Genomic DNA, 22,217 nt, shown 5'->3' with positions numbered 1-22,217 from the left:
CCGCGGCGCAGCCAGGCGCTCTGGTCCATGCCCCCGCCCCGCTAGCTAGTGCGGCTGCGCGCGCTGGGGCCGGAAGTGCGGGCGCCTGTAGAGCGCGGGCCTGGGCAGGGGTTGCAGTCGAGGTTGCGTTCGGGGACGGGGGTCTGCGTCCGGGTTCGGCTGCCGCTCTCTGCGGTCACCATGAAGCGAGACGTGCGCATCCTGCTGCTGGGCGAGGGTGTGCGCCCGGGCCCGGGCCGGGCGGGGGCCGGAGCCGGGTCGGGGTCTTGGGGCAGCGGCTGGTCGTGGCTGGGGCGGGGCGCCGCCACTTTGGCCGTTGCGCTGACCGCGCCGCCTGCCTCTTCCGCCCCCGCGCGCAGCCCAGGTAGGAAAAACGTCATTGATCCTGTCGCTGGTGGGCGAGGAGTTCCCCGAAGAGGTAAGGCCGAGCACGCCCCGCGCCCAGGGGGAGCCCAGGCCTGGGCGCCGCCGCCGCCCTCAGCCCTTCCCGGCTGCCCTCACGGCCGCCTCTGCCCCAGGTCCCCCCTCGGGCAGAAGAGATCACCATTCCCGCGGACGTCACCCCAGAGAAGGTTCCCACCCACATCGTGGATTACTCAGGTACAGAGGCCTCGGCCCGCGGTTCTGTCCAGGAGCTGGCGCTTCTGGCAGGTCCGCAGTGGGGTTTTTTTCCCATGCAGAAGCTGAGCAGACAGCCGAGGAGCTCCAGGACGAGATTCAGAAGGTACAGGGTGTTCTGAAGCTTCGGGAAGGAGGTGCTGGGCCTTGGGGTCAGGGCTCAGGCCCGGGGGTGGTGCTTTTGGCCTGATCGGCTTCACCTTCTGAGGGATGAGATTAAGGTGCCCAGCGAGTCTGCAGCCTCGTTAATTCTGCCGTGACCTGTCAGCTCTAAGGGTTATTGGGGTGCCGGTGATGCACCCTGTTGGGAGCTGGGGAAGAGAGGGACCTTTCCTCCCTCCTGCCCACATGGCTGGCCAGGTCTCCCTGGCTTTCCCTCTCCCGGTGGACCTTGGGAGCAGCCTCCAGGTCCGTGACAGTGATCCCTTAAACGGCTGTGCCCAGCTGTCCTTCCCCACCCCTTACTCAGTCCGGTGTCTTGGGCCTCTGGGCTGCAGTGGGTATTGTGGCCAAGGCTGTGGGCCGCACAACCCTCTGCTTCCCTGTCACCAGGAGAACCTGTGCCTGGACCAAGCTGGGGGTGTAGGCGCTGCCCCGGCAGTCCTGCCTGATCCCCCAGCAGCTGCTGCTATGTCCTGAGGGTACCACTGGGCAAGGATGCAGGCCGCAGCTACCTGCAGCAGCTGTCGAGGTGCCCTTTCCCCTGTGTTGTGGTCCTGGTCATTGGCACTGCCTGTGGTGACCAGGGAGCCAAGGGCTGAGGCTGGGGTGGCGGCGCCAAGTTTCACAGTGGCCGTATTTGTCCTGAGCCCTCAGGGGACTGGACCAGAGCTGCCATCCTGGAGCCTGGCATCTGTGGCGGGAGCAGGCAGGGAAGGGTTTGCCTGAGGTGTGAGTGGCCGCTGGTGTGACTCGGCCGGGGAGCGCCAGCTGGAGGGGCGGGCTGCCGTGGTCCCTGAGCCTGATCCTGTGCAGTCTGTGAGTGGAGCAGGAAGCTTCAGATCACACCACACACCGCTCCTCTGCCCACAGGCCAGCGTGGTGTGTGTGGTATATGACGTGTCGGAGGAGACCACCGTCGAGAAGGTGAGCAAGGGAGCTCTCTGCCCAGCCCGTCCCCCTGTCACCGGCACCCAGCCGGGTCAGCCCCCGGTTCTCTGCACACACCCCACGTGGGGGCGACTTGCACCCCATCTCTTAACAAGTGTTTTGGGGATCCTCATGGTCCAGACCCCCGCAGCGTCCCCAGAGGTCTCATGATCCTGCATCTTGCAGAGAGCGTGGACGGCCGCAAGCGAACCTTTGAGGCCAGCAGGGGGGTGCTGCTGACCCCACATCCGTTGCTCATGTTTGGGAGCTGCTGGGACCAGATGAGGTCCTGCCTGCTGGTTTCTCTCACCGGCCTCATTGCCAGTGGTCGTGACTTTGGCCCTCAGTGCGCCTGGGCTGCCCACGTCTCTCTTTGAGCCAAGCATGAGTTCCCCTTGCGGGGCTGTGGGCCGGGCGGGCCCCCTCTTCTCATGGCCAGGTCTTGCCTTTCAGATCCGAACCAAATGGATCCCACTGGTGAATGGGGACACCAGGAGGGGTCCCAGGTAACAAGCAAGTTTTGGGCAAGGGGCTGGGCCTGCCGGCGCCTGACCCCTGTTGACCTCGGGCCTCTCTCCCAGGGTCCCCATCATCCTGGTGGGCAACAAGTCGGACCTGCGGCCGGGGGGCTCCATGGAGGCTGTGCTGCCCATCATGAGCCAGTTCCCTGAGATCGAGACCTGCGTGGAGGTGAGCACACGGGGTGAGGGGTGCCAGGGCCTCAGAGGCCAGGGTGCGGGGCCCTGCCTCACCTCTGAGTCTGTTCCCACGTGTCCTAGTGCTCGGCCAAGAACCTGAAAAACATCTCGGAGCTGTTCTACTACGCACAGAAGGCTGTGCTGCACCCCACCGCCCCCCTCTATGACCCTGAGGCCAAGCAGGTGGGCAGTGGGCACCGGCAGGGAGGGCGAGCGGGTAGGAGGGGCAGGCGTGTGCTGAGCCGCTGTCCCCACAGCTGAGGCCCGCTTGCGCCCAGGCCCTCACCCGCATCTTCAGGCTCTCAGACCAGGACATGGACCAGGCGCTCAGTGACCAGGAGCTCAACGCTTTCCAGGTGTGGTCCCTCTGTCTCCTGGGGCGCCCACCCGTCTCGGCTGCGGCCGCAGCCCCCACCTCGGCCGCCTTCCGGATGGACCGAGTGGCCCCCCTGGCAGCTGGCTGACGGGAGGCCACTTTCTCTCGGAGGCAGACGTGCTGCTTCGGGCACCCTCTGGCCCCGCAGGCCCTGGAGGACGTGAAGCTGGTGGTGAGCAGGAACGTGGCGGGAGGCGTGCAGGACGACCGGCTGACCCTGGACGGTGAGGCCGGCGCCCTGGCCAAGCCCCGGCCCTGGGGAGAGGCTGGGCTGTGCCGGGTGCAACCTCTCCTCTGCCCTCCCGAGCAGGCTTCCTTTTCTTGAACACGCTCTTCATCCAGCGGGGCCGCCACGAGACCACGTGGACCATCTTGAGGCGCTTTGGCTACAGCGACTCGCTCGAGCTGACGCCCGACTACCTCTTCCCCGCGTGGGTGCCCTTCAGGCTCGGGGCTCCAGGGCCTTGGCCGCGGGGGCGGTGGGGCCTTCTTCCGGGCTGGGTGGCCTGGGTAGGACAGAGGTGCGGTGGCAGGGCAGGTGGGGTGCCCACTCGAGACGCCCCGGCTCCCACAGGCTCCACGTGCCCCCCGGCTGCAGTGCGGAGCTCAACCACCAAGGCTACCAGTTTGTGCAGAGGATGTTTGAAAAGCACGACCAGGTGAGGGCGCTGTGCCCGCGGAGCCCCCCCTTCCCATCGCCCCCCCCAGCTGTCACCGCAGCCCCTCTGCCCACAGGACCGGGACGGCGCCCTCTCGCCGGCGGAGCTCGAGAGCCTCTTCAGCGTGTTTCCCGGCCCTCCTTGGGGTCCCCAGCTCCCCGACACCGTCCGCACCGAGGCCGGTCGGCTGCCCCTGCACGGGTACCTCTGCCAGTGGACGTACGTATGCCCACCGCGGCCCCGCCCCCGCCCCCCCCCCCCCCCCCCCCGCGCCGCCGTGACGGCAGCTCCCCCGCCTCTCCTGTCCCCAGCCTGGTGACCTACTTGGACGTCCGGCGCTGTCTCGAGCACCTTGGCTACCTGGGCTACCCCACCCTCTGCGAGCAGGACTCGCAGGCGCACGCCATCACAGGTGGGTGCCTGCTTGCCCCCCGCGCCCCCGGCACCTCCCACAGCGCCACCCTCCCGCTCATGCTCATTCCCTGTGTGCAGTCACCAGGGAGAAGAGGCTGGACCAGGAAAAGGGGCAGACGCAGCGAAACGTCCTCTTGTGCAAGGTGCTGGGGGCCCGGGGAGTGGGCAAGTCCTCCTTCCTGCGGGCCTTCCTCGGCCGTGGCCTAGGGGTGAGTGTCTGCCCGGGGCGTGTGGGGGCGGGGGGGGGGAGGGGGCAGAGGTTCAGGCCTTGGGCTTCCAGCGCTTGCCTCCCTGCTCGGCACCAGGATGCCCGGGGGCCCCCGGAGGAGCCCTCCGTCTACGCCATCGACACGGTGCGGGTCGGCGGCCAGGAGAAGTACCTGATCGTGAGTGCTGGGGGTCCTCACGGTGGGCCGGGAGCATGCCGGCCGGGGGAGCTGCCCCTGAGGGACCGAGCCTGGCGCCCCTCTGAGGCCGCCCCCTGTTCAGCTCTGCGAGGTGGCCGCGGACAGCCTGCTGACGGCCGAGGCCGACGCCTCCTGTGACGTTGCCTGCTTGATGTTTGACAGCAGTGACCCTGGCTCCTTCGCTCTGTGCGCCAGCGTCTACAAGGCAAGGTCCCGCCGCCCTGGGGGCCCTGCCGGGGGCCGGGGGCCACCTTCCTGCTCACACGGCCCCTGCCCCAACAGCGCCACTACATGGACGGGCAGATCCCCTGCCTGTTCATCTCCTCCAAGGCCGACTTGCCCGAAGGCCTCTCGCCACCCGGCCTGTCCCCGTCGGAGTTCTGCCGCCGGCACCGGCTGCCCGCTCCGACCCTGTTCTCCTGCGCTGGCCCGGCCGAGCCCAGCACGGCCGTCTTCGCCCGGCTTGCCACCATGGCCACCTTCCCGTGGGTACCAGCAAGGAGGCCCCTGTGAGGGAGACCCTCCCCTGGCCCGGGCTGGGTGGGGGCAGCTCTGGTGTCAGCGTTGCGGGACGGGCCTTGGTGCCAGTGCTGACGCCTGGGTGGGATCCTTGGGGCCTGGCCTCGGGCTGCCCCGATGTGTGGGGTCCTGCTGTGCTGGGCACGGATAGGGAGCGGCTGGGTGAGGCCCCGCTTGCTGGGAGTGCAGGTGGGAGGGTACAGCAGCGGGGCCGCCTCTCTCCTGCAGACACCTTGTCCACGGGGAGCTGCACACCACCTCCTTCTGGCTCCGGGTGGCGCTGGGGGCTGTTGGGGCCGCTGTCGCCGCCATCCTCAGCTTCTCACTCTACAGGGTCCTGGTGAAGAGCCGATGAGCCCCAGGACCCCACCGTCTGATCTCAGGGCCCCTGGGGCACTGGCGTGGGGCCACCTGCTCGGGGGGTGGGGAGGGCGAGGAGCAGGTGTGCTCCGTCTCAGCTTCCCTTCTGAGGCCAGCCCTGCTGCCACCTTAGCCCCAAGGGTGGGCTCCCAGCCCCTAGCACCCGACCCTGCCGAGGACACTGGGCCACGCCTCCTCTGTGGGCGCCATGTCAGAGGGACTGGAGGATGTTGGGTGAGGAAGGCCGTGACCCCAGACCCTAATTCTCAGGGCTCCACCCCTCCTTCCCAGGCGGCCGGTGGGTAGGAACAGGGTAAGAAGGCAGAGCTTTGGGCCGGAGGTGGGGGAGGGCGGGCAAGAAGTGGCTGGACTGTTGTGCACACCCCACCCTGTCTGGAGACAGGTCCGGGGCTGTGCCCCTCACCACAGATGATGAGATAGGGCTTCCAGATTAAACTTCACTGTGTTTTTTCTATATTGGGTCTTACTTTCCGAAACTGATTTCTTGAATCAGCTAAAACACGTCCTTGGTCTGGTGCAGGCTGCAGACGTCACTCCTGACACCGCCCCCCGGTCTCCCCTCTGGGCCTGGGTCACCCTCCTGAGGTCTCGGGCCAGGGTGAGGCCCACTTAGGGCCCAGCTGCAGCCTCAGAGCCTTTCTGTCCCTTGAGGCCCTTGGCGGGCCTCCTACCTGAGGTCCTCCCGTTGTGACACCCCCACAGCCAGGTGTGCCCACCGCTCAGACCTCCACATCCTCTCAGCTGAGCTGAGCTGTGCTGAGCGTCCAGGCCGAGGATGAGGACAGAGAGCCTTTCCTGGGCTGAAGAGGGGCCTTAGCTCGGGGTTGGGGTTCAGCAGCTGCTGCCAAGGTGCTCGCTCTGGCTTGGAGCAGAGACAGCCCCCGGGGTGACCTGGCCACACAAGTGCCCCCTCTGCCATCAGTCACCCAGTGTGAGACAGGCCTTCAAGCCAGGGCCTCTCCCAGCCCCGCGGGCTGTTTCTAGAGGCGGAGGAACTGTCTATGCAGCAGGGGGGTTAAACCTGACCCCAGCCCCTCTGGTCTCCAGGGACAGGTTGCATGTTGTTTCTAGCTGCGGCCTCTGCCCTGAGGCCCAGCTGCACGGGAAGGCGCCCCCACCTTCCCCCACCGGGGTGATGAGGGTTGCTGGTCCCGGTCCTGGTCTGTCATCTTCCTCGTTGGAGGGGGTCCACCTGCCCTCCGGAGGAGGAGGGGCTCCCCCATGGCCACCAGGGGTCTTCGTGACGCTCAGGAGCCTCGGTCCCAAGGCGCCTGCTCTAGGTGGTCCCCCTAGGGGCCTCCCTCACCCCCGCTGGTCGCCTGTGGCCGCTGTGCTCACCCGGCGGGGGCGTAGGGCCCCCTTGCGCCGGGACAGGGCGGCGCCTTCAAGGAGTCCGGGCTGCGAAGTCCCTGCAGGGCTCTGCTCTGGCGCTCTCCCCGAGGAGGTGACGTCGGCGCCGGGGACAAGGGGGTGTGCGCGGCGCGGGAGGGGTGTGGGTGCCCCGCGTGACTCAGTTTCCCGGCTGCTGCCCCGCGGGACGAGCAGCCGCAGCCCGGAGGAGGGCGGGGACGCCGGGGCGCCGCTCTCGCCGCGCCGGACGGGAACCGGGTGCCCCGCGCCGTTCCGGCCCTGGCACGTCCGCGTGCGGGGCGCGCGCGGGGCTGGGCCGGCCGCGGCGGCGGCGGCGTGTGCGGCGGGGGCGGGCGGCTCCGTGACGCGGCGCAGAGCGGAGCGGAGCGGGCGGAGCCGGAGGGGCGGGGCGGAGCGGAGTCGTCCGCAGAGCAGCCCCTCCCGGCCGCGGCCGCCAACCCCGGCCCCCGGCCCCCGGCCCCCGGCCCCCGGCCCGGCTCTATGGACAGGAGCTCGCTGCTGCAGCTTATCCAGGAGCAGGTGCGTGGGGAGATAGGAGCGCCGGCACCGCCCCCGTCGCGGCCCTACGCCCTGGGGTGCTTTGGGGGCGCCGAGCACCCAGAGACCCTCAGCCCAACCCCCTCCCTGCACGGTCTTGGCACGCAGCCTGAGAGCCCAGAACAAGGCGAGCCAGAACAAGCCCCTTGCGGGGGGGGGGGGGGGGCCACCGGGCGGGGGGGGGGTGGTGATTGCCCTCAGACCTTGGTCCTACCCCTCAAGGTGGCTAGGGCAGAAATGAGGTGGCGAGACCCCTGGAGAGCTGGAGGCCTGGGACCTAGGCACCACCAGTCGGTGCTTGCATCCAGGACCTTGTGGGCACAGGGGCCTGGACCCAGAATACTTGGAGCCTGTCTCTCCACCGACCTGGCCCAGCCGTTTGGTCTGGGGGCCTGGCTCACCCTCAGGCCTCGGCCACTGCCCGGCCCCCTCCCTTCCAATCCCAGCAGCTGGACCCTGAGAACACAGGATTCATCGGTGCAGATACCTTTACTGGCCTGGTGCACAGCCATGAGCTGCCCCTGGACCCGGCTAAGCTGGACATGCTGGTGGCCCTGGCCCAGAGCAACGAGCAGGGCCAGGTCTGCTATCAGGAGCTGGTGGACCTGGTCAGTGCCACAGTGGGTGGGCAGCTGGGGCGGGGCCCAGGCCTGGACAGGCACGGTGCCCTGGCTGGAGTGGGGTGGGCAGGCAGCTGCTCCTCCCTGCCCTTCCTGTTGGGGAGGGCTGGAGACGTGGGGCAGGCCCTCAGACCCTGTGAGGACCTGGGGGGACCGCTCAGGCAGGGCGGCAGTGGGGGGAGTACGGCGGCCTATGCCCGGGCCCCACCCCCCCAGATCAGCAGCAAGCGCTCAAGTAGCTTCAAGCGGGCCATCGCCAACGGACAGCGGGCACTGCCCCGGGATGGGCTGCTGGACGAGCCGGGCCTGGGTGTCTACAAACGGTTTGTGCGCTACGTTGCCTACGAGATCCTGCCCCGAGAGGTGGATCGTCACTGGTACTTCTACCGGCACCGCAGCTGCCCACCCCCCGTCTTTATGGCCTCAGTCACCCTCGCCCAGGTGGGCCTGCCCATCCGCCGCCCACCCCCCAGGAGCCTCCTGCACCCCTGGCCTTGCCCTGACGCTCGTCCCTCCCAGATCATCGTGTTCCTGTGCTATGGGGCCCGACTCAACAAGTGGGTGCTGCAGACCTACCACCCAGAGTACATGAAGAGCCCCCTCGTATACCACCCCGGCCACCGCGCCCGTGCCTGGCGCTTCCTCACCTACATGTTCATGCACGTGGGGTGAGTGGGGGACCCATCACCGACCCTCCCCCGGTTGCGCCTGGAGGGCTTGGCCCCTCGAGGCAGGGCGGGGGCTGGTGGCCCCACAGCACACCCCACCCATCACACCCATTTGCCCTTGCATGGTCAGGCTGGAGCAACTGGGGTTCAACGCGCTCCTGCAGCTGATGATCGGGGTGCCCCTGGAGATGGTGCACGGCCTGCTCCGCATCAGCCTGCTCTACCTGGCTGGTGTGCTGGCAGGTGAGGCCGGCGCGTGCACCCTGGCCACCTCCCTGGCCGGCCTCCCTCTCATGGCTCTCCCCTTGCTCACACAGGCTCCCTGACTGTCTCCATTACTGATATGCGGGCCCCTGTGGTGGGGGGCTCCGGCGGGGTCTACGCCCTGTGCTCTGCACACCTGGCCAATGTCGTCATGGTAACAGGCAGCCTGGGGAGAGGCTGGGGGGGCTGAGGGGGCTGGCCCAGCGGGCCTGCCTCACAGCCTCTCTCATTCATGCCCCATCAGAACTGGGCTGGGATGCGGTGTCCCTACAAGCTGCTGAGGATGGTGCTGGCCCTGGTGTGCAGTAAGTAGGGGCCCGGGCGGGGCGGGGAGCGCGGCCCCCCCGCCAGGCTGCCTCTCACCTGCCCTCCCTCTGCAGTGAGCTCCGAGGTGGGCCGGGCCGTATGGCTGCGTTTCTCCCCACCACTGCCTGCCTCCGGCCCACAGCCCAGCTTCATGGCGCACCTGGCGGGCGCGGTGGTGGGTGTCAGCATGGGCCTGACCATCCTGCGCAGCTACGAGGAGCGCCTTCGAGACCAGTGTGGCTGGTGGGTGGTGCTGCTTGCCTATGGCACTTTCCTGCTCTTCGCCATCTTCTGGAACGTCTTTGCCTACGACCTGCTGGGGGCCCACATCCCCCCCCCACCATGACAGGACCCCCAGGGCCACGTCGGCCAGGGTGCAGCATCCACGGGCCAGCCACCCGGCAGGCCTGCATGTCCACCCTCTGTGAATGTACATCCCGAGGCTGCTGCTTCCCTGTGGGGGCAGGTGGCCCCTGTGGCCCGTGGAGTCCAGATCAAGCCTTACACCAGCCCTAGCTGCCCCCTCCCAGGCCTGGGAGGGTAGGACTGCTGGGCCGCGCCAGGTGGTAGAGGTCCCCAAGGGTGACCTCAGAGGAGACCCTACCCCGGCCTCTTCCCCAAGACTTGCAGTCTGAGCCTTTTTGGAGAATGAATAAATATTTTACACAGCGTCAGGCGGCTGTACTAGGGCTCCGAGGGATGGTCTGGTCTCCTCTCAACTTGCTGAGCAAACTGCGAGGGCCCTTCCTTCCACGTGGGCCGCCTGGGCTTCCCCTCTTGCTTCTCTGCACCTGTCGTGAGCTGCGTCTGTGAGAGACGGGCCAGACGGGCTGGGGAGGGACTGTGGGCCTCACAGGCAGGTGTGAGTTCAGCAAGCATTTATTGGGCTCCTACAGCAGCCAGCCTCTGGCCCAGAGACTTGTGCCCTGAGGTCACAGAGCAGGTGAGCAGGATCTGGGCCACAGCCAAATCAGTCGGTCTGGGTCCGGCGCTTCTTGGCTGGCCTGGAGTCCTCGGGGGCGGCTGGGCTGGGACCGAGGTCGGGCAGCAGGTCAGGGCACAGCTTCTGCCCTATAGCCCAGGTCCACAGGGCTGTCTCCACACGATGCGGGGTCCACAGCCCTGAGGCACTGCCTAAGGAGGGGCAACAGGGAGTCTGGGGCCCAGGTCACCCTGCTCTGCTGGGAAGCTCTGCACCCTCCACCCTGACCAGAGTCCTGAATGCCCTCCCTCGCTGCCAGCAGTCTCCTCACCATGGCTCAGAGCTGTGGCTCGCTCCTGCACCCGGCTCAGGTACAGCAGGTAGTGCTTGAGGGTGTACTGCAGGGCTGGCAGACCGGGCACCGCGGCCACTGCCTCCTCAGACATGAAAGCTGCCACCTCGGGAGCTCCGGCAGCCAAGACCGCTATGGGCAGCAAACAGCCAACACTCAGGCCCCACCAGCCTCAAGACACCTTCGGGGCTGCCATTCGCAACAGCTCTTGGTGTCATGAACGTGGCCATCAGGCGATGTCCCAGGCAAATGTACTAACAGACCAGGTTCCGCCCGCGACCCTGCCAGGGCGCCAGGCTCTCCCGACTAACCCGAGGCCGTGGCCGGGCCCACGCCCCGCAGGGCGCGTAATTCCGTGACCGCGGCGTGCATGTCTGGCAGGAGGGGGAAGGCGGCAGCCGAGTGCTGCACCACCAACTCCGGGGCGTTGGCGCTGACGAGCTGATGCAGGCGCGGCCTGAAGCGGCCCCGCTGGTCAAGTCGGGGTGGGGGTCACGGGTGCTGGACCTCGCTAGGGGCCCCGCCCCACAGCGCGAGGGCCCGCCCCCGGGCGAGCCACGCCCACGCCCACACCGCTACGCCCCGCCCCGGAAGGAGGCCCCGCCCCCCAAGTGGGAAGTTCCTCACAGCCAGCTTCCAAGCCAGCAGCTGCCCCAGCTCTTCTCGAGTCACGTGCTTCTCCTCCCGGCCCTCGATGGCTGCGGGCAACGCCTCTCGATACCTGGAGAAGAGCTGTGACGGCGACTCCGGGCCACGGGGGTCCCCCGCCCACCCGATGCCCCTATCACCCTACCATCGGTCCAGGGCTTCCAGCCGCCCCTGGGGGCCCGCGCGCGCTCGGAGCACTTCCCCGTGGCGGCCCAGGACGGCGGCCCAGAGGCTCGGGTCCTCACAGCCCCAAAGGCCGCGGGCCGCCGCCATGTCCACGCGCCGGGGCAGGGCTTCGGGGGCGGGGCGCCGGGGCGCCGGGGTGGGCTTCCGCCCCGACGACCTCGGCTCTCCTCAGGTTGCCGACGCCGCGCGTCGAGTCGCCGCGAGCGCACGCTCCCTGCCAACCCCGCCCCCGCGGCGCGTTGGGGGCACGCGAGGCCCCGCCCAACCGCACGGCCGGAAGTTCCGGTGGCAGAGCGCAGGACTGGGCCCGAGCGGATCGCGGGCTCGGGGTGCGGGCGCTGGGCGGGCCGGGCGCGGAGCCTGGGAGCGGAGCCCAGGCCGTGCCGCGCGGCGCCATGAAGGGCAAGGAGGAGAAGGAGAGCGGCGCGCGGCTGGGCGCCGGCGGCGGCAGCCCGGAGAAGAGCCCGAGCGCGCAGGAGCTAAAGGAGCAGGGCAACCGGCTCTTCGTGGGCCGCAAGTACCCGGAGGCGGCGGCCTGCTACGGCCGCGCCATCGTGAGTGCGCCCGGGCCGCGGGAGGGGGCAGGCGTCGGGGCCGGAGGAGGGGCCGGGCCGGGCCGCGCCGCGGCTTCGGCCCCGCGTCCTCCCCGGAGCCCCTGTCTGGCCGCCCCTACCGGACTTTCGGAGGGGATGCACTTCGGCTCTGAGGACTGAGTGATCTTCTCTCAGAGAGGCCAAGGCTACGGCTCCCGAGCCAGGGTTGGTGGTCAGAGAACTGTGGCGGGTGGGAGCTTCAGGGTGCTTGCAGCCCACTGGGCTGGGGGTCCAAGCCCAAAGCTGGGGATTTTCAGGAGTCTGGGAAACCTGTCTTCGCAAGACTCGTTGGAGTCGAGGGGGCGGGCTCAGGTAGGCTCCACCCTTCCTCCGCGCCCAGAGACCTGGGTGCTGAGAAACCTCTAGTGTCTTGATTCCAGCCGTGGGTCTCAAGCTAGGACAGAAAGGGCAGGCTGAACTCACTCCCTCATGTTGGCTGGTCCGGCCTTGGTCCCCAGACCCGGAATCCCTTGGTGGCAGTGTATTACACCAACCGGGCACTGTGCTACCTGAAGATGCAGCAGCACGAGCAAGCCCTGGCTGACTGCCGGCGCGCCCTGGAACTGGACAGCCAGTCTGTGAAAGCACACTTCTTCCTGGGGCAGTGCCAGTTGGAGATGGAGAGCTATGATGAGGCTATTGCCAACCTGCAGCGAGGTGGGCTTGCTGGCTGGCCTGTTCCAGGGTGCCTGGGACCAGGCGGGGGGACTGGCTCGAGGGTTACCCGGATCCTTTGTTCCCCCAGCCTACAACCTGGCCAAGGAGCAGCGGCTCAATTTTGGGGATGACATCCCCAGTGCTTTGCGCATTGCCAAGAAGAAACGCTGGAACAGCATCGAGGAGCGGCGCATCCACCAGGAGAACGAGCTGCACTCTTACCTCACTCGACTCATTGTGGCTGAGCGTGAGAGGTGGGCTGTGGTGTTCATGGGCTCCACCCCACCTCCCAAAGTCACCATTCTTTTTTTCCTTGTTTTTTTGTTTTCGTGTCTTTTCGCCATTTCTAGGGCCCCTCCTGTATCATGTGAAGGTTCCCAGGCTAGGGGTCCAATCGGAGCTCTAGCCGCCGGCCTACGCCAGAGCCACAGCAATGCGGGATCCGAGCCGTTGTCTGCGACCTACACCAGTTCTTGACAACGTCGGATCGTTAACCCACTGAGCAAGGCCGAGGTTCAAACCTGCAATCTCATGGTTCCTAGTCGGATTCATTAACCACTGAGCCATGACGGGAACTCGCAAAAGTCACCATTCTGAGTCGTGAACATAAGCGTTTATTGAGGACCAGCCTGGGAAAGCAGGAGATGAGGGAACAGGGCCTGAATCGGCCCAAGGTGGAGTCTGATCTCCTCTGGCCAGACCCATCTCTGATCAGCTGTGTGGTCCACCCCAGGGAGCTGGAAGAGTGTCAGCGGAACCACGAGGGTGAAGAGGATGACGGCCACATCCGGGCCCAGCAGGCCTGCATCGAGGCCAAGCATGTGAGGGTGCCCTGCCCACGTGTGGGTCCTGTGTGTATTTGCACGTGTGTGATGTGAGGTGACCCTGGCTCCTGTTGGGTCTTTGTGGGCGGGGTGCCTGGGGAAAGGCGACAGGGGCTCAAGCTTCTCTGGAGCTGCCTGGTTTTTTGTAGGATAAGTACTTGGCAGACATGGATGAGCTCTTCTCCCAGGTGGATGAGAAGAGAAAGGTAAGCTGCCTGTTCCCTGGGCCCTGTGGGTAGCAGGAGCCAGGGCAGTGCCCCTTCCCGCTCCTGACCTGAGCTTGGGTGCTGCAGAAGCGAGACATCCCTGACTACCTGTGTGGCAAGATCAGCTTCGAGCTGATGCGGGAGCCGTGCATCACGCCCAGTGGCATCACCTATGACCGCAAGGACATTGAGGAGCACCTGCAGGTAAGGGTCCGTAGCCGCTGGGGGCAGGGCCCACACCCACTGGGCATCTTCTCATTCTGATCCTGTTGCCACTGCAGCGCGTGGGCCACTTTGACCCTGTGACTCGGAGCCCCCTGACCCAGGAACAGCTCATCCCCAACCTGGCCATGAAGGAGGTCATTGATGCGTTCATCTCGGAGAATGGCTGGGTGGAGGACTACTGAGGCAGGGCAAGTGGGTGGGCCCCTCACCCACCCTGCCCAGTATCCTGGCTTCTTGGGAGGGCCTTGGGGCAGCAGCCCCTAGCCTCTGTACATAGTTCGTGTCCCTGGATCCCCACCCTGGTATCCCCAGCCCCAGCCCCACCAGTTCTGCTGGGCCATGAGGCTCCCCCATCCTCCTGTGCCAGAAGCGGCAGGTGAGGGTGGGCCAGGCCGAGGTTGCTGCTGCCACCACTGTCCCTGTAATAAAATCTGTGAGCACTATGGGGGCGTGTGCTGGTGTGCAACGGCTTACCAGCCACCCCCTGGGTTAGCTGAGGAACGTAGAGATGAAGACGCTGATGTCAAGGTTGAGTGTGGCGTGCCACCATCGGTCAGGGAAATACAGCACCTAGTGGATGGGGTGAGAAAGGCACAGGGATTGGTTGCAGGCCCTTGGCCCGGCCCAGCCCCTGCCTGCCAACCACTGACCTCACCGGCCTGGATGGTGCATTCCAGGGGCCGTGCAGATGGTGCCAGGGCTGGGTATGTGTCCCGGAGCCAAGCCAGTGTGGTCTTGTTGGGATGGAACTCGGGTGTCTTCTCAGGGGGATACAGGAACCAGCGCTGAGGGTGGAAGGAGCAACAAGGTCATGCTGTGTTGTGGTCAGTGAACCTCAAGGTTCAGCCCTCACACTGTGCTGACCTTGCGGCCGTAGATCACCTCCGAGAACCCGGGCCCATGCCAGTGGAAGGGCACTCCAGAGCCGGCTCCTGTGGAGTGAATTACACGTAACTGGTCAGCAGGGTTAACCCGCTCCCGCTTAGTCTCCACGTCCCCTGGTCCTGCAGGATACCCACCTGCGATCCCAAAGCTGTAAGCAGGAGTGGTACCTAGCAGACCAAATGGAGGTGGGGAATAGTGTTGAAAGAGTGATGCCCATTCGGTGAAGTTGTTGTCCCCAAAGAAGTACAGGGTGTCTGCCGGCAGAGAACACAGGAGGATGCAGGGATCTTGGCATGTGGGCACCGCTGAGTCACCTCACCCCATGACCACCCAGATCTGGCTCACCGTTGCCCATGGAGAAAGGGTCCTGAGGGTGCAGCATCTGCTCCACATACTCCTGAAAGGGCAGGTCCACTGCAGTTTAAAAGAGGGTGGTCAGGACTGGTTGGTGCTTGCTGCCTGCAGGGTGCTTGCTGAAAGCAGAGTGGGGCAGCTCACCTTTCTGGTAGGAGTAGGTGTTGGCAGTGCTCAACCGGACCATGCTGTCCGCAAACGAGGCCAGCAGCCTTTCACGGGAGCACAGGGCCCGGAACTTCTGATTGGGATGGGGAGAGGACTTAGGGGCCAGGCCCGGGGTAGGGGCCAGAGGTGGCCAGGACGGGCGTGAGCACTTACCGCGTTGTCAGTGAGCCCCTGCAGAATGACAGGTCTGGAGAAGGCGTAGCTAGAAGGAAGGGTAGGTTACGGCCAGGTCCGATGGGCGCCCGCCGCCGCCGCCGCCGCTGCCGCCGCCCTGGCCCTCCCGAGCCCAAGGGGAGCTTCGAGAGGACAGGCCGGCAGACCAGCTTCTCGGCTCAGTGGTGCAGGGGGAGCCCTAGTGACGGGTGTTGGAGCGTGGGGAGTGTGGCTACCGGGGAGGGTGCACGTACTGCTGCACGAACTCGGCGTAGCTGAGGTCCGCCCGGCGCTCCACCGTGCAGCGCTCCTCCTCCACCACGACGGCCGGCGCCGCCGGCTCGCGCCGCCGCCTGCGGACGCAGCCGCTCATCAGTGCCCCGTGCCGCCCCACCGCCCGCCCCGCCCGCCCGCCCGTCATCGCTCACCACCCTCCGTCGCCCTCTTCCCCGGGACTCCTGGCTGGACGCGCCAGCGCCCAGAGCGCGAGCAGCAGGAATGGCCGCGCCCCCGTCGCCATGAGCCCGCCGCCGCTGCCGCGAGGCACCCCGAGAGCCCCGCTGTCAGGGCGACGGCCCGGCTGCCGGAAGCAGCTTTCTGGGCCCGCCCCGGAAGGAGAGGGCACGTCCGAAAAGGCGGGGCCAGGGCCGCACCTAGAGCTGCTATTGGCTACTGCCCGCGGCTGAGGACACGCTGTCACACACGTACCGGAGTCGCCCAACCGGGGACTCGGGCCGTGAGCGACGCACCCAAGTAACAAGCAGCTTAGACCGCGCGGTTCCCACTTTCTTTATTTGGTTCAAAAGCCCACCCCTCCCCTCCCGGTCCCGCAGGGGGGTCAGGAGTACTCGCACAGGTGGCCGCAGCCGGCGGGACAGTGGGAGCTGCCCTCCAGCCATTTCATGATGTGCTGCAGGTGGCCGCCGTGACTGCACCCCTGGCACCACACGAACAGACCCTTGACCACGTGGTGGCAGACGGCGCACATGCTGGCGCAGCGGTGGCACCTGTCACAGACCCAGCCCCGGCTGCTCATGGGCCGTTTGCAGTGGCTGCAGTTGACATGCAGGGTGGTAGAGGCCTGGTTGAGGCAGCTGATGGCGCGGCTGGTGCTGAGCTTGACCACCTGGTTGGACACGTTCCACAGGCAGAAGCGCTGCAGCAGGTCGATGTAGGATGTGTACCAGTGCTCCTGGTGGTGCAGGGAAAGGAGGAGGGAGGTAGGAGGCCAGGTTGGCGGGCACATTGAGGGATTTCACCCAAGTGTGCTGGGCACAGACAGGGGTGTGGGTGTAGGCGGAGTGGGGGGGGGTCATGGGGGTGGCAGCTGCTCCAAGGAGACACCCACCCACCTGGGTCTGCTCGTCGATGTCCTTGCGCACGCGCTCCCCCAGCACAACGAGCACCGACACGGCCATCTGCACGTCCCCCTGCTCAGCGTAGAAGTGGAGCATGTCACACACCAGAGCGCTGAAGAACGCAGGCGGCAGGCGGCTGTCATACAGCGCGTGCGAGACCGAGATGAGGGAGAAGGAAGAGTCCATGGGCACCAGGGAGGCCACGTCTGCCTCACTGCCGCTCACGTGGGGCGAGTCGGCCTTGTCCTGCAGGTGCTCGGGCCCGGGGGGAGTGTCCACGATCTCGTGGCGCAGCGGAAAGGCCTCCTGGGGCAGCACGTACTCGGGCTCCTCGGCTGCAATGCAGGGGTGGGGGGCAGCCGGGTCTGAGCCCCTGACCCCACCTGCCGCCCCCCTCCCCAAGCTCTCACTTACAGTGCGTGTGTTCAGGGTCCAGCAGGTACAGCTCATCGTCCTCACCCTCCACATCACACAAGAGGTAATCGGCAGGCACGTCGCTGCCCTCCGTCTCCTCGTTATCTGCAGGAGGGAGGGCGGCTCACTCTGGGATGCCCTTGCCCCGCTCCCGTGAACACCCTGTCCCTGCCCCCAGCCTACCTTCATTAGTGATGAGCGTGGCCGAGGAGTCCAGCAGCACTGTGTCACTCCGCGTGTCACCCTTGCTGCGGTCCAACCGCGTCTCGCTGCCCAGACCTGGGGCCATATCCTTGAGGTTGAAACTGAGAGCAGGAAAGGCCAGTGGGTGGGTAGGCTCCAACAATGCCACCTTCTGGGAAGAGCCTCCCCCAGGCATCTACCTGTTCATGAGTGGCAGGCCGCAGGAGCTGCCCTTGCCCACGCTGTGGTTGAGGTTGGTGCCTGGCACCAGGCCAGGGCTACAGTAGATGATCCGTAGCATGGTCCACGTCTGCGCCACCTATGGGGGGAGCCCTGATCATTCATGGGGGTTCTGGGGCCCTGGATGGAACCACAAACCCTTCAGCTTTCAGCTGCCCCAGGGACCCATGTCCTGGCCTGCCCCAGCTGGGAAACTGAGGACCACGAGAAGGAAAAAGCCTCGCTTCGACCTTGCAGGGGCCCAGAAGAAAGGAGGGAGGGAGCCTGGGGTCCCAGGGAAGTGATGAGAGAGGCAGTATGCACACCTTCTCTGCAGGGCCAACACCCTGGGAAGTCTAAAAGCCAGAGTAAGCTGCCAGATAGGGCTCCAGCCACAGCACCTCAGACCTGCATCCCAAAACGGCGCTGGCGCATCTGGCCCAGTCTTGGGGTTCTCGATACCCTCAGTTACCTGGGCAAGAGCTCCGTTGGCGCTCTGAACTCGGAGCAGGGTCTGGGCGCAGCAGTCAGAGGAGTGCCTGCGTGAGGTCACGGCCCTCAGCCCGTGCCCCCCCCCCGACCCCCCCCTGTACCTGGTTGCGGCCGAGCTCCCGAGCCACTTTCGCGTTGTGCTCACAGAGCTCAGCCAGCGGCCGGCCAGCCAGGGCGTAGCGCTCGGCCGTGTCCACAAACCAGCTCATGCTACCGCTGCCGGGCTCCATCTCGAAGACGCTGAGGGCGCTGGAGGCGAGGCCCGCGAAGGGCGCAGCAGGGTCCACCTTCTTCTTGAAGAAGATGGGGTGGCGCCGATCCCCAGTGTAGGGCTTGCGCCCCGACTCCACAGCCACTAGGCTCTCCTTGGCCGCAAAGGCCAGGTCCCCAAAGAGGCCGTAGCAGAGGCCCTCAGGATTGGCGCGCTCAACAGGCTGGCTGGCATCGCGGAACAGGTGCTGGCACAGGGTGCTGTCCTTGGAGCCCGAGAGCAGGAAGGAAGGGTCGTGCGGGTGGCGCCAGGCGATGCCTGTCGTGACGTCACGGTGCTCCTCAAACATAGCGGCGGGCACGAAGGGCCGGCGCACGTCCCACACGTAGATGTTGTGATCCACCATCATGGAACACGTGGCCAGGTGGTGGCGGCACTCGGGCCGCCACTTGACTCTGGCCACGGAGGCGATGGTCTGCACGCAGTGCACCTCCTTGGCGCGGTGGGTGGTCATGTCCCAGACCTTCACCATCTTGTCGCGCCCACCCGTGGCCAGCCAGCCCCTGCAGAAGGCGCGGGAAGCCCTCAGGGTCCTCTTGCGGGGGGAGGGCTCCCCGATCGCTGCCTCGAAGGGCTTGAGGCGGGGAGAGCCCTTCCACAGGCCCCGCCCGCCCTGCCCCGCGGCCCCAGCGCCCCCCACCTGTCCTCGGGGTGCCAGTCGCAGCAGAAGACAGGCCCGTTGTGCGCTGTGAACATCCTCTCGCAGCGGTCGGGCCGCCGGATGTCCCAGAGCTGCACGTTGCCGTTCTCGAACGTGGAGGCGAAGGTGAAGTAGTCCCGGATGCTGAACTGGACGTCGCGCACACTCTCGGACTGGCCTGCGGGCAGGACGTCGGTGGGGGTGCAGGTCAGTGGGGGGCCCTCGCAGTGGATGGGGATGCCGTCGCCCAGGCCAGGAGGCCTCATGGAGCAGACATGAGGCCTGCGCCAGCAAGAGGAACACCAGGTGTCGGGTGGCTTTCGGCCCTGGCTCTGGGGCCTCGATTTCCCCTGGATTCTGTGTCTGACATCAGTCCTCGTGCAAAGCTGTGCCCAGCTTCAGGACTGGATACCAGAGCACTGTGGGAACAGGAGCCTCTTTGGACCATCTGTCCACTCTCCTCTGGGGGCCTTGGGCCCAAGGAGGCATGGATGGGGCAGCCGGGATTCTGCCCAGTCCCTTCCCCTGTAGTTGGAGCTGCCGGGTCAGCCCCTGCGGACCAGAGCCCTCGAGGGTCCACGTCTACCCCCATGGGCCACCACACCAAGAGCCTTCAAGGGCAGTGTCCAGCTCTTCCCAGCACAGCCAACTCAAGGTCTGGCCTGAGTGCCCCCCATTCCCAGAGGGCTCTGCCCCGTGCTTCACTTGATCTCCTGGAGGTGGAAAAGGGGGAGCCGGCTCGAGGTGGGTCATCAGGGAGCTGGGCCAACAGGGAAAAGACCTCTGGAGGGACGAGGCAGTGTGTACACACACACACCACGGTGCTGCTGCTGCTTCCCTGGGCTGAGGACCCTGGAGGCAGACTTTGTGCAAATGAGGTGGTCTGGAGCTTTGAGGCAAGACAAGGCAGAGAAACAGACTGCTCAGCTGCCCAGGGTGGCTGTGGATCTGCTCTGGCTCTGCCCTCTCCCCGATCCCACGCTCAGCCTCAGCTCCGGCTGGCCCCACAAGTGCATCAGAGCTGTGAGCACACTCCAGATGCGCCTCGCACTTCCACCAGGCCTCCCCCGCCCCCCTCCGCTGACCTCCACCCACTCTTCCAGCGCCAGCTCGGCCTGCCCCTTCTCCAGGAAGCCCTCTGGAAGCACAGCTGAGGGCCTGTGATGCACACGGCACTTCCCAACCTGCCTAGACAGGCCAGGCGCCTGCAGAGATGCACACCGGCCCGACTCGCCTCCAAGGGCCTCACCCGAGAAGGTGCTGACAGAGTCCTTTCTGCGAAGGTCGAAACACTTCATGAAGCCATCCTGGGAGCCACTGAGCAGCACATGGGCCTCAGTGGGGTGGAAGCAGACTTTGTTTACCGTGCGCTTGTGCTCCGTAAACAGCTGGTCCTGCTTGTTGCGGGACGGCCGGCCCAGGTTCCAGGTGACCACCACACCGTTGGTGGCCGCCGTAGCCAGCAGGTTCTCATCCATCTGGTGCCAGACGACATCTGCGCAACTCAGGTTGAGCGAGGGCTTGCGGCCCACACGCAGATTCAGCTTCTCCACAAACTGCTCCTCCTCGATGGCGTAGATCTTGAAGATGCTGCGGCCAGCCACGACCACCTGGGCCGCGTCACGGCACACACTGATGGCGTTGGCTGGCGCGTCCAGGTGGCAGTGCATGGTGCGACCTGTCAGTGCACTGCCACTCAGGGCTGTGGTCACCCGGGACATCTTCTCCATAGCTGCACGCGTAGTGGTGGGGAAAGGTCAGTGAGGTGGGCAGGCCTGATGGGGGCGGGGGCGGGAGAGGGGGGATTGGCTAGTGCCTGTCAGCTGGGTAGTTCCTTCAAAACGGCTTAGGCCTCGGTTGGTCAGTCTCGGGAGCCGGTCCAGGGCAGTCTACGGTTAATCAGTGTGATAGGAAAGTTCCATCCCCCTAGCTGGGCAGTCAGAAGGCGCCATGGCTGCCTCGAGGCCAGTCAGTCCCATGTCTCACTTCTGAAGAAGATCGTACCTGCCAGGCCACCTCTCCAAACCCCCAACTGCCAGATCAGGACCGTCACTGGGCCTTCGGTCGGTCTGTCTCGCCCGGGGAGCCGCCCTCAGGGGAGGGGGCAGAAGGACTAGAGGGGCCCGGAGAACACAGGCTATAGAGGCACAGGGGACACGGGGGGACTTCAAGGATCGAGCTGCTTAAGGAGCCCCGGGGCGCGGAGGGGGGTCTGGCGGGACCGGAAGCAGAAGAGGCCGGCGGCACAGAGGCGGCGAGGGAGCGGGGGCAGCCGGCACCGAGACAGAGCCAGACGAACTGAGAAGTCGTTCCTTCGGAGAGAAACCGAACCCCTCGCTAACACTGCCGGGCCGGGCCGGAACCGCCGCACCGGAAGCACTCCTTCTCTTTCACGCCCCTCACCGGATGTGGTCCTTTTCTTGCCAGTCTCTCACCGGAAGCGGGTCCCACACCACAAAAGTTCCGGGTCGAGGAGCCCCGCTGCTGGAGGCGGAGGGGTGGACCGGGACGAGGGTAGAGGGGTTCCCTCGGTTCCGCCTCGGCTGGTGGCCTTTTTATTACAGTATGTTAACACCAGTGCTCATCTCTCCGCGAAGGTACGTCAGCAAGTCCGGGCAACCCTAAACGAGTCCCGAGTCCCGAGTCCCTCCGTCGTCTCCGCCCCCTCCCTCTCCCTCCCACCCGATCCCGGGCGCAGCCCCGTAACCGCTCTCCTTGCGTCCCTCGTTCCCCCTGATCCGAACGCGCACAGCGTACAGGTACTACTCGTCGGCCTAAGATTCTCCTTAAGTCCCCAATGCTCTGTGAAGAAATCCCAAACTCCTGGCCTCTTCCTCTCCCCGAGCACCTCCAGCCATGGCGGCTTCCAGCCGGCCGTGCTCTCTCCTGCTTCGCGGCCGTCGCACGGGCTCGCTCGCCCTCCGCTGCATCTCCTCATCTAGCAGGGTTCAGCTGAGTGGCTGGTTAAGGGGCCTTTCTGGGCCACCGCATCTAACTTGGCCCATACAGTCAACTGTTACCGTCACAGCACTTGTCACGACCCTTCCCTTTGTATGCTAGTTACCTTCTGTTGCAAATGAGTGTGAACCCTACCAGGCAGGGAGCATGTCTCTTTCTGCCCACAAGAGCTCCTGTGCCGGACCCCCACCTGTTCCACACAACTGGCTACATCAGTGATCCTCCCAGAGCCTCCTTTTCTCTCCTGGGTATGAGTCCCCATCTCTCCTAGCTGCACTGTGAGTTTTTAAGACATCCTTGACCCCTTTTTGGTTTGTTTTAAGGCCGCACCTGGGACATGTGAAAGTTCCTGGGTTAGGAGTGGAATCGGAGCTACAGCTGCAGGCCTAAGCCAAATCCTTAACCCCCTGAGCAGGGCCAAGGTTTGAACCTGCATCTTCATGGACACCGTGTTAGGTTCTTAACCCGCTGGGGCACAACAGGAACTCCCCGACCCTTCCTGCGAATCTTTTGTTTTGTTTTGTTTTGTTTTGCTTAGGACCACACCTGGGGCATATGGAGGTTCCCAGGCTAGGGGTTGAA

The 22,217-nt window shown here is 65.9% G+C and overlaps 6 protein-coding genes across 40 annotated transcripts; 3 read left to right on the top strand and 3 right to left on the bottom strand.

Moving 5' to 3' along the window:
* The first annotated feature begins 51 nt into the window (after positions 1-51).
* Positions 52-5,615, top strand: RHOT2 (ras homolog family member T2). The gene is given in 19 exon segments (NM_214325.3): positions 52-217; positions 360-418; positions 519-600; positions 681-724; positions 1,651-1,704; positions 2,161-2,213; positions 2,289-2,397; positions 2,487-2,588; positions 2,663-2,761; positions 2,897-3,005; positions 3,092-3,212; positions 3,356-3,440; positions 3,517-3,659; positions 3,752-3,852; positions 3,933-4,063; positions 4,160-4,240; positions 4,344-4,466; positions 4,544-4,746; positions 5,009-5,615. Coding segments are annotated over 19 exon segments (1,863 nt in total). The 5' UTR covers positions 52-180; the 3' UTR covers positions 5,136-5,615.
* Positions 5,616-6,899: 1,284 nt separating this feature from the next.
* Positions 6,900-9,601, top strand: RHBDL1 (rhomboid like 1). Of its 8 annotated transcripts, none has more exons than XM_021086890.2 (8): positions 6,900-7,051; positions 7,519-7,677; positions 7,906-8,130; positions 8,209-8,357; positions 8,488-8,600; positions 8,675-8,775; positions 8,866-8,926; positions 9,002-9,601. In XM_021086890.2, exons 1-8 carry the CDS (start codon positions 7,013-7,015, stop codon positions 9,271-9,273), a joined length of 1,119 nt encoding a protein of 372 aa, XP_020942549.1. In that variant the 5' UTR covers positions 6,900-7,012; the 3' UTR covers positions 9,274-9,601. The 8 variants fall into 8 exon arrangements, with proteins under 8 accessions (XP_020942549.1, XP_020942548.1, XP_020942547.1 ...); XM_021086889.2 differs by having other exon boundaries at positions 7,516-7,677; XM_021086888.2 differs by lacking the exon at positions 8,675-8,775.
* Positions 9,602-9,790: 189 nt separating this feature from the next.
* On the bottom strand, positions 9,791-11,249 carry LOC100524737 (uncharacterized). 4 transcript variants are annotated; one of them, XM_021086899.2, is made up of 5 exons: positions 10,995-11,249; positions 10,829-10,922; positions 10,513-10,672; positions 10,181-10,333; positions 9,791-10,083 (listed from the first exon to the last, which is right to left on the bottom strand). In XM_021086899.2, exons 1-5 carry the CDS (start codon positions 11,120-11,122, stop codon positions 9,980-9,982), a joined length of 639 nt encoding a protein of 212 aa, XP_020942558.1. In that variant the 5' UTR covers positions 11,123-11,249; the 3' UTR covers positions 9,791-9,979. The 4 variants fall into 4 exon arrangements, with proteins under 4 accessions (XP_020942558.1, XP_003124747.1, XP_003124748.1 ...); XM_003124699.5 differs by having other exon boundaries at positions 9,791-10,061; XM_003124700.6 differs by having other exon boundaries at positions 9,791-9,955.
* A 62-nt stretch (positions 11,250-11,311) lies between these two features.
* STUB1 (STIP1 homology and U-box containing protein 1) lies at positions 11,312-13,983 on the top strand. The gene is made up of 7 exons (XM_003124708.6): positions 11,312-11,589; positions 12,087-12,285; positions 12,374-12,539; positions 13,019-13,106; positions 13,259-13,315; positions 13,403-13,519; positions 13,597-13,983. Exons 1-7 carry the CDS (start codon positions 11,431-11,433, stop codon positions 13,720-13,722), a joined length of 912 nt encoding a protein of 303 aa, XP_003124756.2. The 5' UTR covers positions 11,312-11,430; the 3' UTR covers positions 13,723-13,983.
* Positions 12,877-15,699, bottom strand: JMJD8 (jumonji domain containing 8). 20 transcript variants are annotated; one of them, XR_014841105.1, is made up of 10 exons: positions 15,529-15,699; positions 15,337-15,453; positions 15,101-15,149; positions 14,924-15,020; positions 14,771-14,839; positions 14,560-14,679; positions 14,405-14,472; positions 14,196-14,325; positions 14,015-14,110; positions 12,877-13,087 (listed from the first exon to the last, which is right to left on the bottom strand). XR_014841105.1 is itself a non-coding variant. In XM_021086897.2 (10 exons), the coding sequence occupies exons 1-9, from the start codon at positions 15,618-15,620 to the stop codon at positions 14,030-14,032; spliced, it is 828 nt and encodes a 275-aa protein (XP_020942556.1). In that variant the 5' UTR covers positions 15,621-15,699; the 3' UTR covers positions 12,877-13,087; positions 14,015-14,029. The 20 variants fall into 20 exon arrangements, 8 of the variants coding, with proteins under 8 accessions (XP_020942556.1, XP_084874314.1, XP_084874312.1 ...); XR_014841109.1 differs by having other exon boundaries at positions 14,560-14,592; XR_014841107.1 differs by having other exon boundaries at positions 15,355-15,453.
* A 175-nt stretch (positions 15,700-15,874) lies between these two features.
* On the bottom strand, positions 15,875-21,069 carry WDR24 (WD repeat domain 24). 6 transcript variants are annotated; one of them, XR_014841095.1, is made up of 8 exons: positions 19,927-21,069; positions 18,678-18,855; positions 17,747-18,540; positions 17,256-17,374; positions 17,056-17,177; positions 16,873-16,977; positions 16,453-16,793; positions 15,875-16,292 (listed from the first exon to the last, which is right to left on the bottom strand). XR_014841095.1 is itself a non-coding variant. In XM_003124706.7 (8 exons), exons 1-8 carry the CDS (start codon positions 20,405-20,407, stop codon positions 15,939-15,941), a joined length of 2,373 nt encoding a protein of 790 aa, XP_003124754.2. In that variant the 5' UTR covers positions 20,408-21,069; the 3' UTR covers positions 15,875-15,938. The 6 variants fall into 6 exon arrangements, 4 of the variants coding, with proteins under 4 accessions (XP_003124754.2, XP_005662287.1, XP_084874266.1 ...); XR_014841096.1 differs by having other exon boundaries at positions 16,453-16,594; XM_003124706.7 differs by having other exon boundaries at positions 17,868-18,540.
* Positions 21,070-22,217: the final 1,148 nt, after the last annotated feature.

Source organism: Sus scrofa, chromosome 3, assembly GCF_054392235.1.
Source record: "Sus scrofa isolate SSC_HxYL_T2T_F1_AM1 chromosome 3, Sscrofa_HxYL_maternal_Yorkshire_Landrace_v2.0, whole genome shotgun sequence".
NCBI lineage: Eukaryota > Metazoa > Chordata > Mammalia > Artiodactyla > Suidae > Sus > Sus scrofa.
Note: the sequence above shows the minus strand (reverse complement) of the source record. Positions and strands in the feature narration are given on the sequence as shown.

Coding starts and splice junctions, on each gene's coding strand:
- WDR24 (XM_003124706.7), bottom strand. CDS start 20,407: ATGGAGAAGATGTCCCGGGTGACCACAGCCCTGAGTGGCAGTGCACTG. Junction 18,541..18,677: donor GACTGGCACCCCGAGGACAG/GTGGGGGGCGCT, acceptor CGCCTTCTGCAG/GGGCTGGCTGGCCACGGGTG. Junction 16,978..17,055: donor CACGCTCATCACTAATGAAG/GTAGGCTGGGGG, acceptor TCCCTCCTGCAG/ATAACGAGGAGACGGAGGGC.
- LOC100524737 (XM_003124699.5), bottom strand. CDS start 11,122: ATGGCGGCGGCCCGCGGCCTTTGGGGCTGTGAGGACCCGAGCCTCTGG. Junction 10,334..10,512: donor GGGCCCGGCCACGGCCTCGG/GTTAGTCGGGAG, acceptor TGCTGCCCATAG/CGGTCTTGGCTGCCGGAGCT. Junction 10,062..10,180: donor AGCCACAGCTCTGAGCCATG/GTGAGGAGACTG, acceptor GCCCCTCCTTAG/GCAGTGCCTCAGGGCTGTGG.
- RHBDL1 (XM_021086884.2), top strand. CDS start 7,013: ATGGACAGGAGCTCGCTGCTGCAGCTTATCCAGGAGCAG. Junction 8,601..8,865: donor CCTGGCTGGTGTGCTGGCAG/GTGAGGCCGGCG, acceptor ATGCCCCATCAG/AACTGGGCTGGGATGCGGTG. Junction 8,927..9,001: donor GGTGCTGGCCCTGGTGTGCA/GTAAGTAGGGGC, acceptor CTCCCTCTGCAG/TGAGCTCCGAGGTGGGCCGG.
- JMJD8 (XM_021086897.2), bottom strand. CDS start 15,620: ATGGCGACGGGGGCGCGGCCATTCCTGCTGCTCGCGCTCTGGGCGCTG. Junction 15,454..15,528: donor GAAGAGGGCGACGGAGGGTG/GTGAGCGATGAC, acceptor CTGCGTCCGCAG/GCGGCGGCGCGAGCCGGCGG. Junction 14,840..14,923: donor CACCTACTCCTACCAGAAAG/GTGAGCTGCCCC, acceptor TTTAAACTGCAG/TGGACCTGCCCTTTCAGGAG.
- STUB1 (XM_003124708.6), top strand. CDS start 11,431: ATGAAGGGCAAGGAGGAGAAGGAGAGCGGCGCGCGGCTGGGCGCCGGC. Junction 11,590..12,086: donor CCTGCTACGGCCGCGCCATC/GTGAGTGCGCCC, acceptor CTTGGTCCCCAG/ACCCGGAATCCCTTGGTGGC. Junction 13,107..13,258: donor CCTGCATCGAGGCCAAGCAT/GTGAGGGTGCCC, acceptor GGTTTTTTGTAG/GATAAGTACTTGGCAGACAT.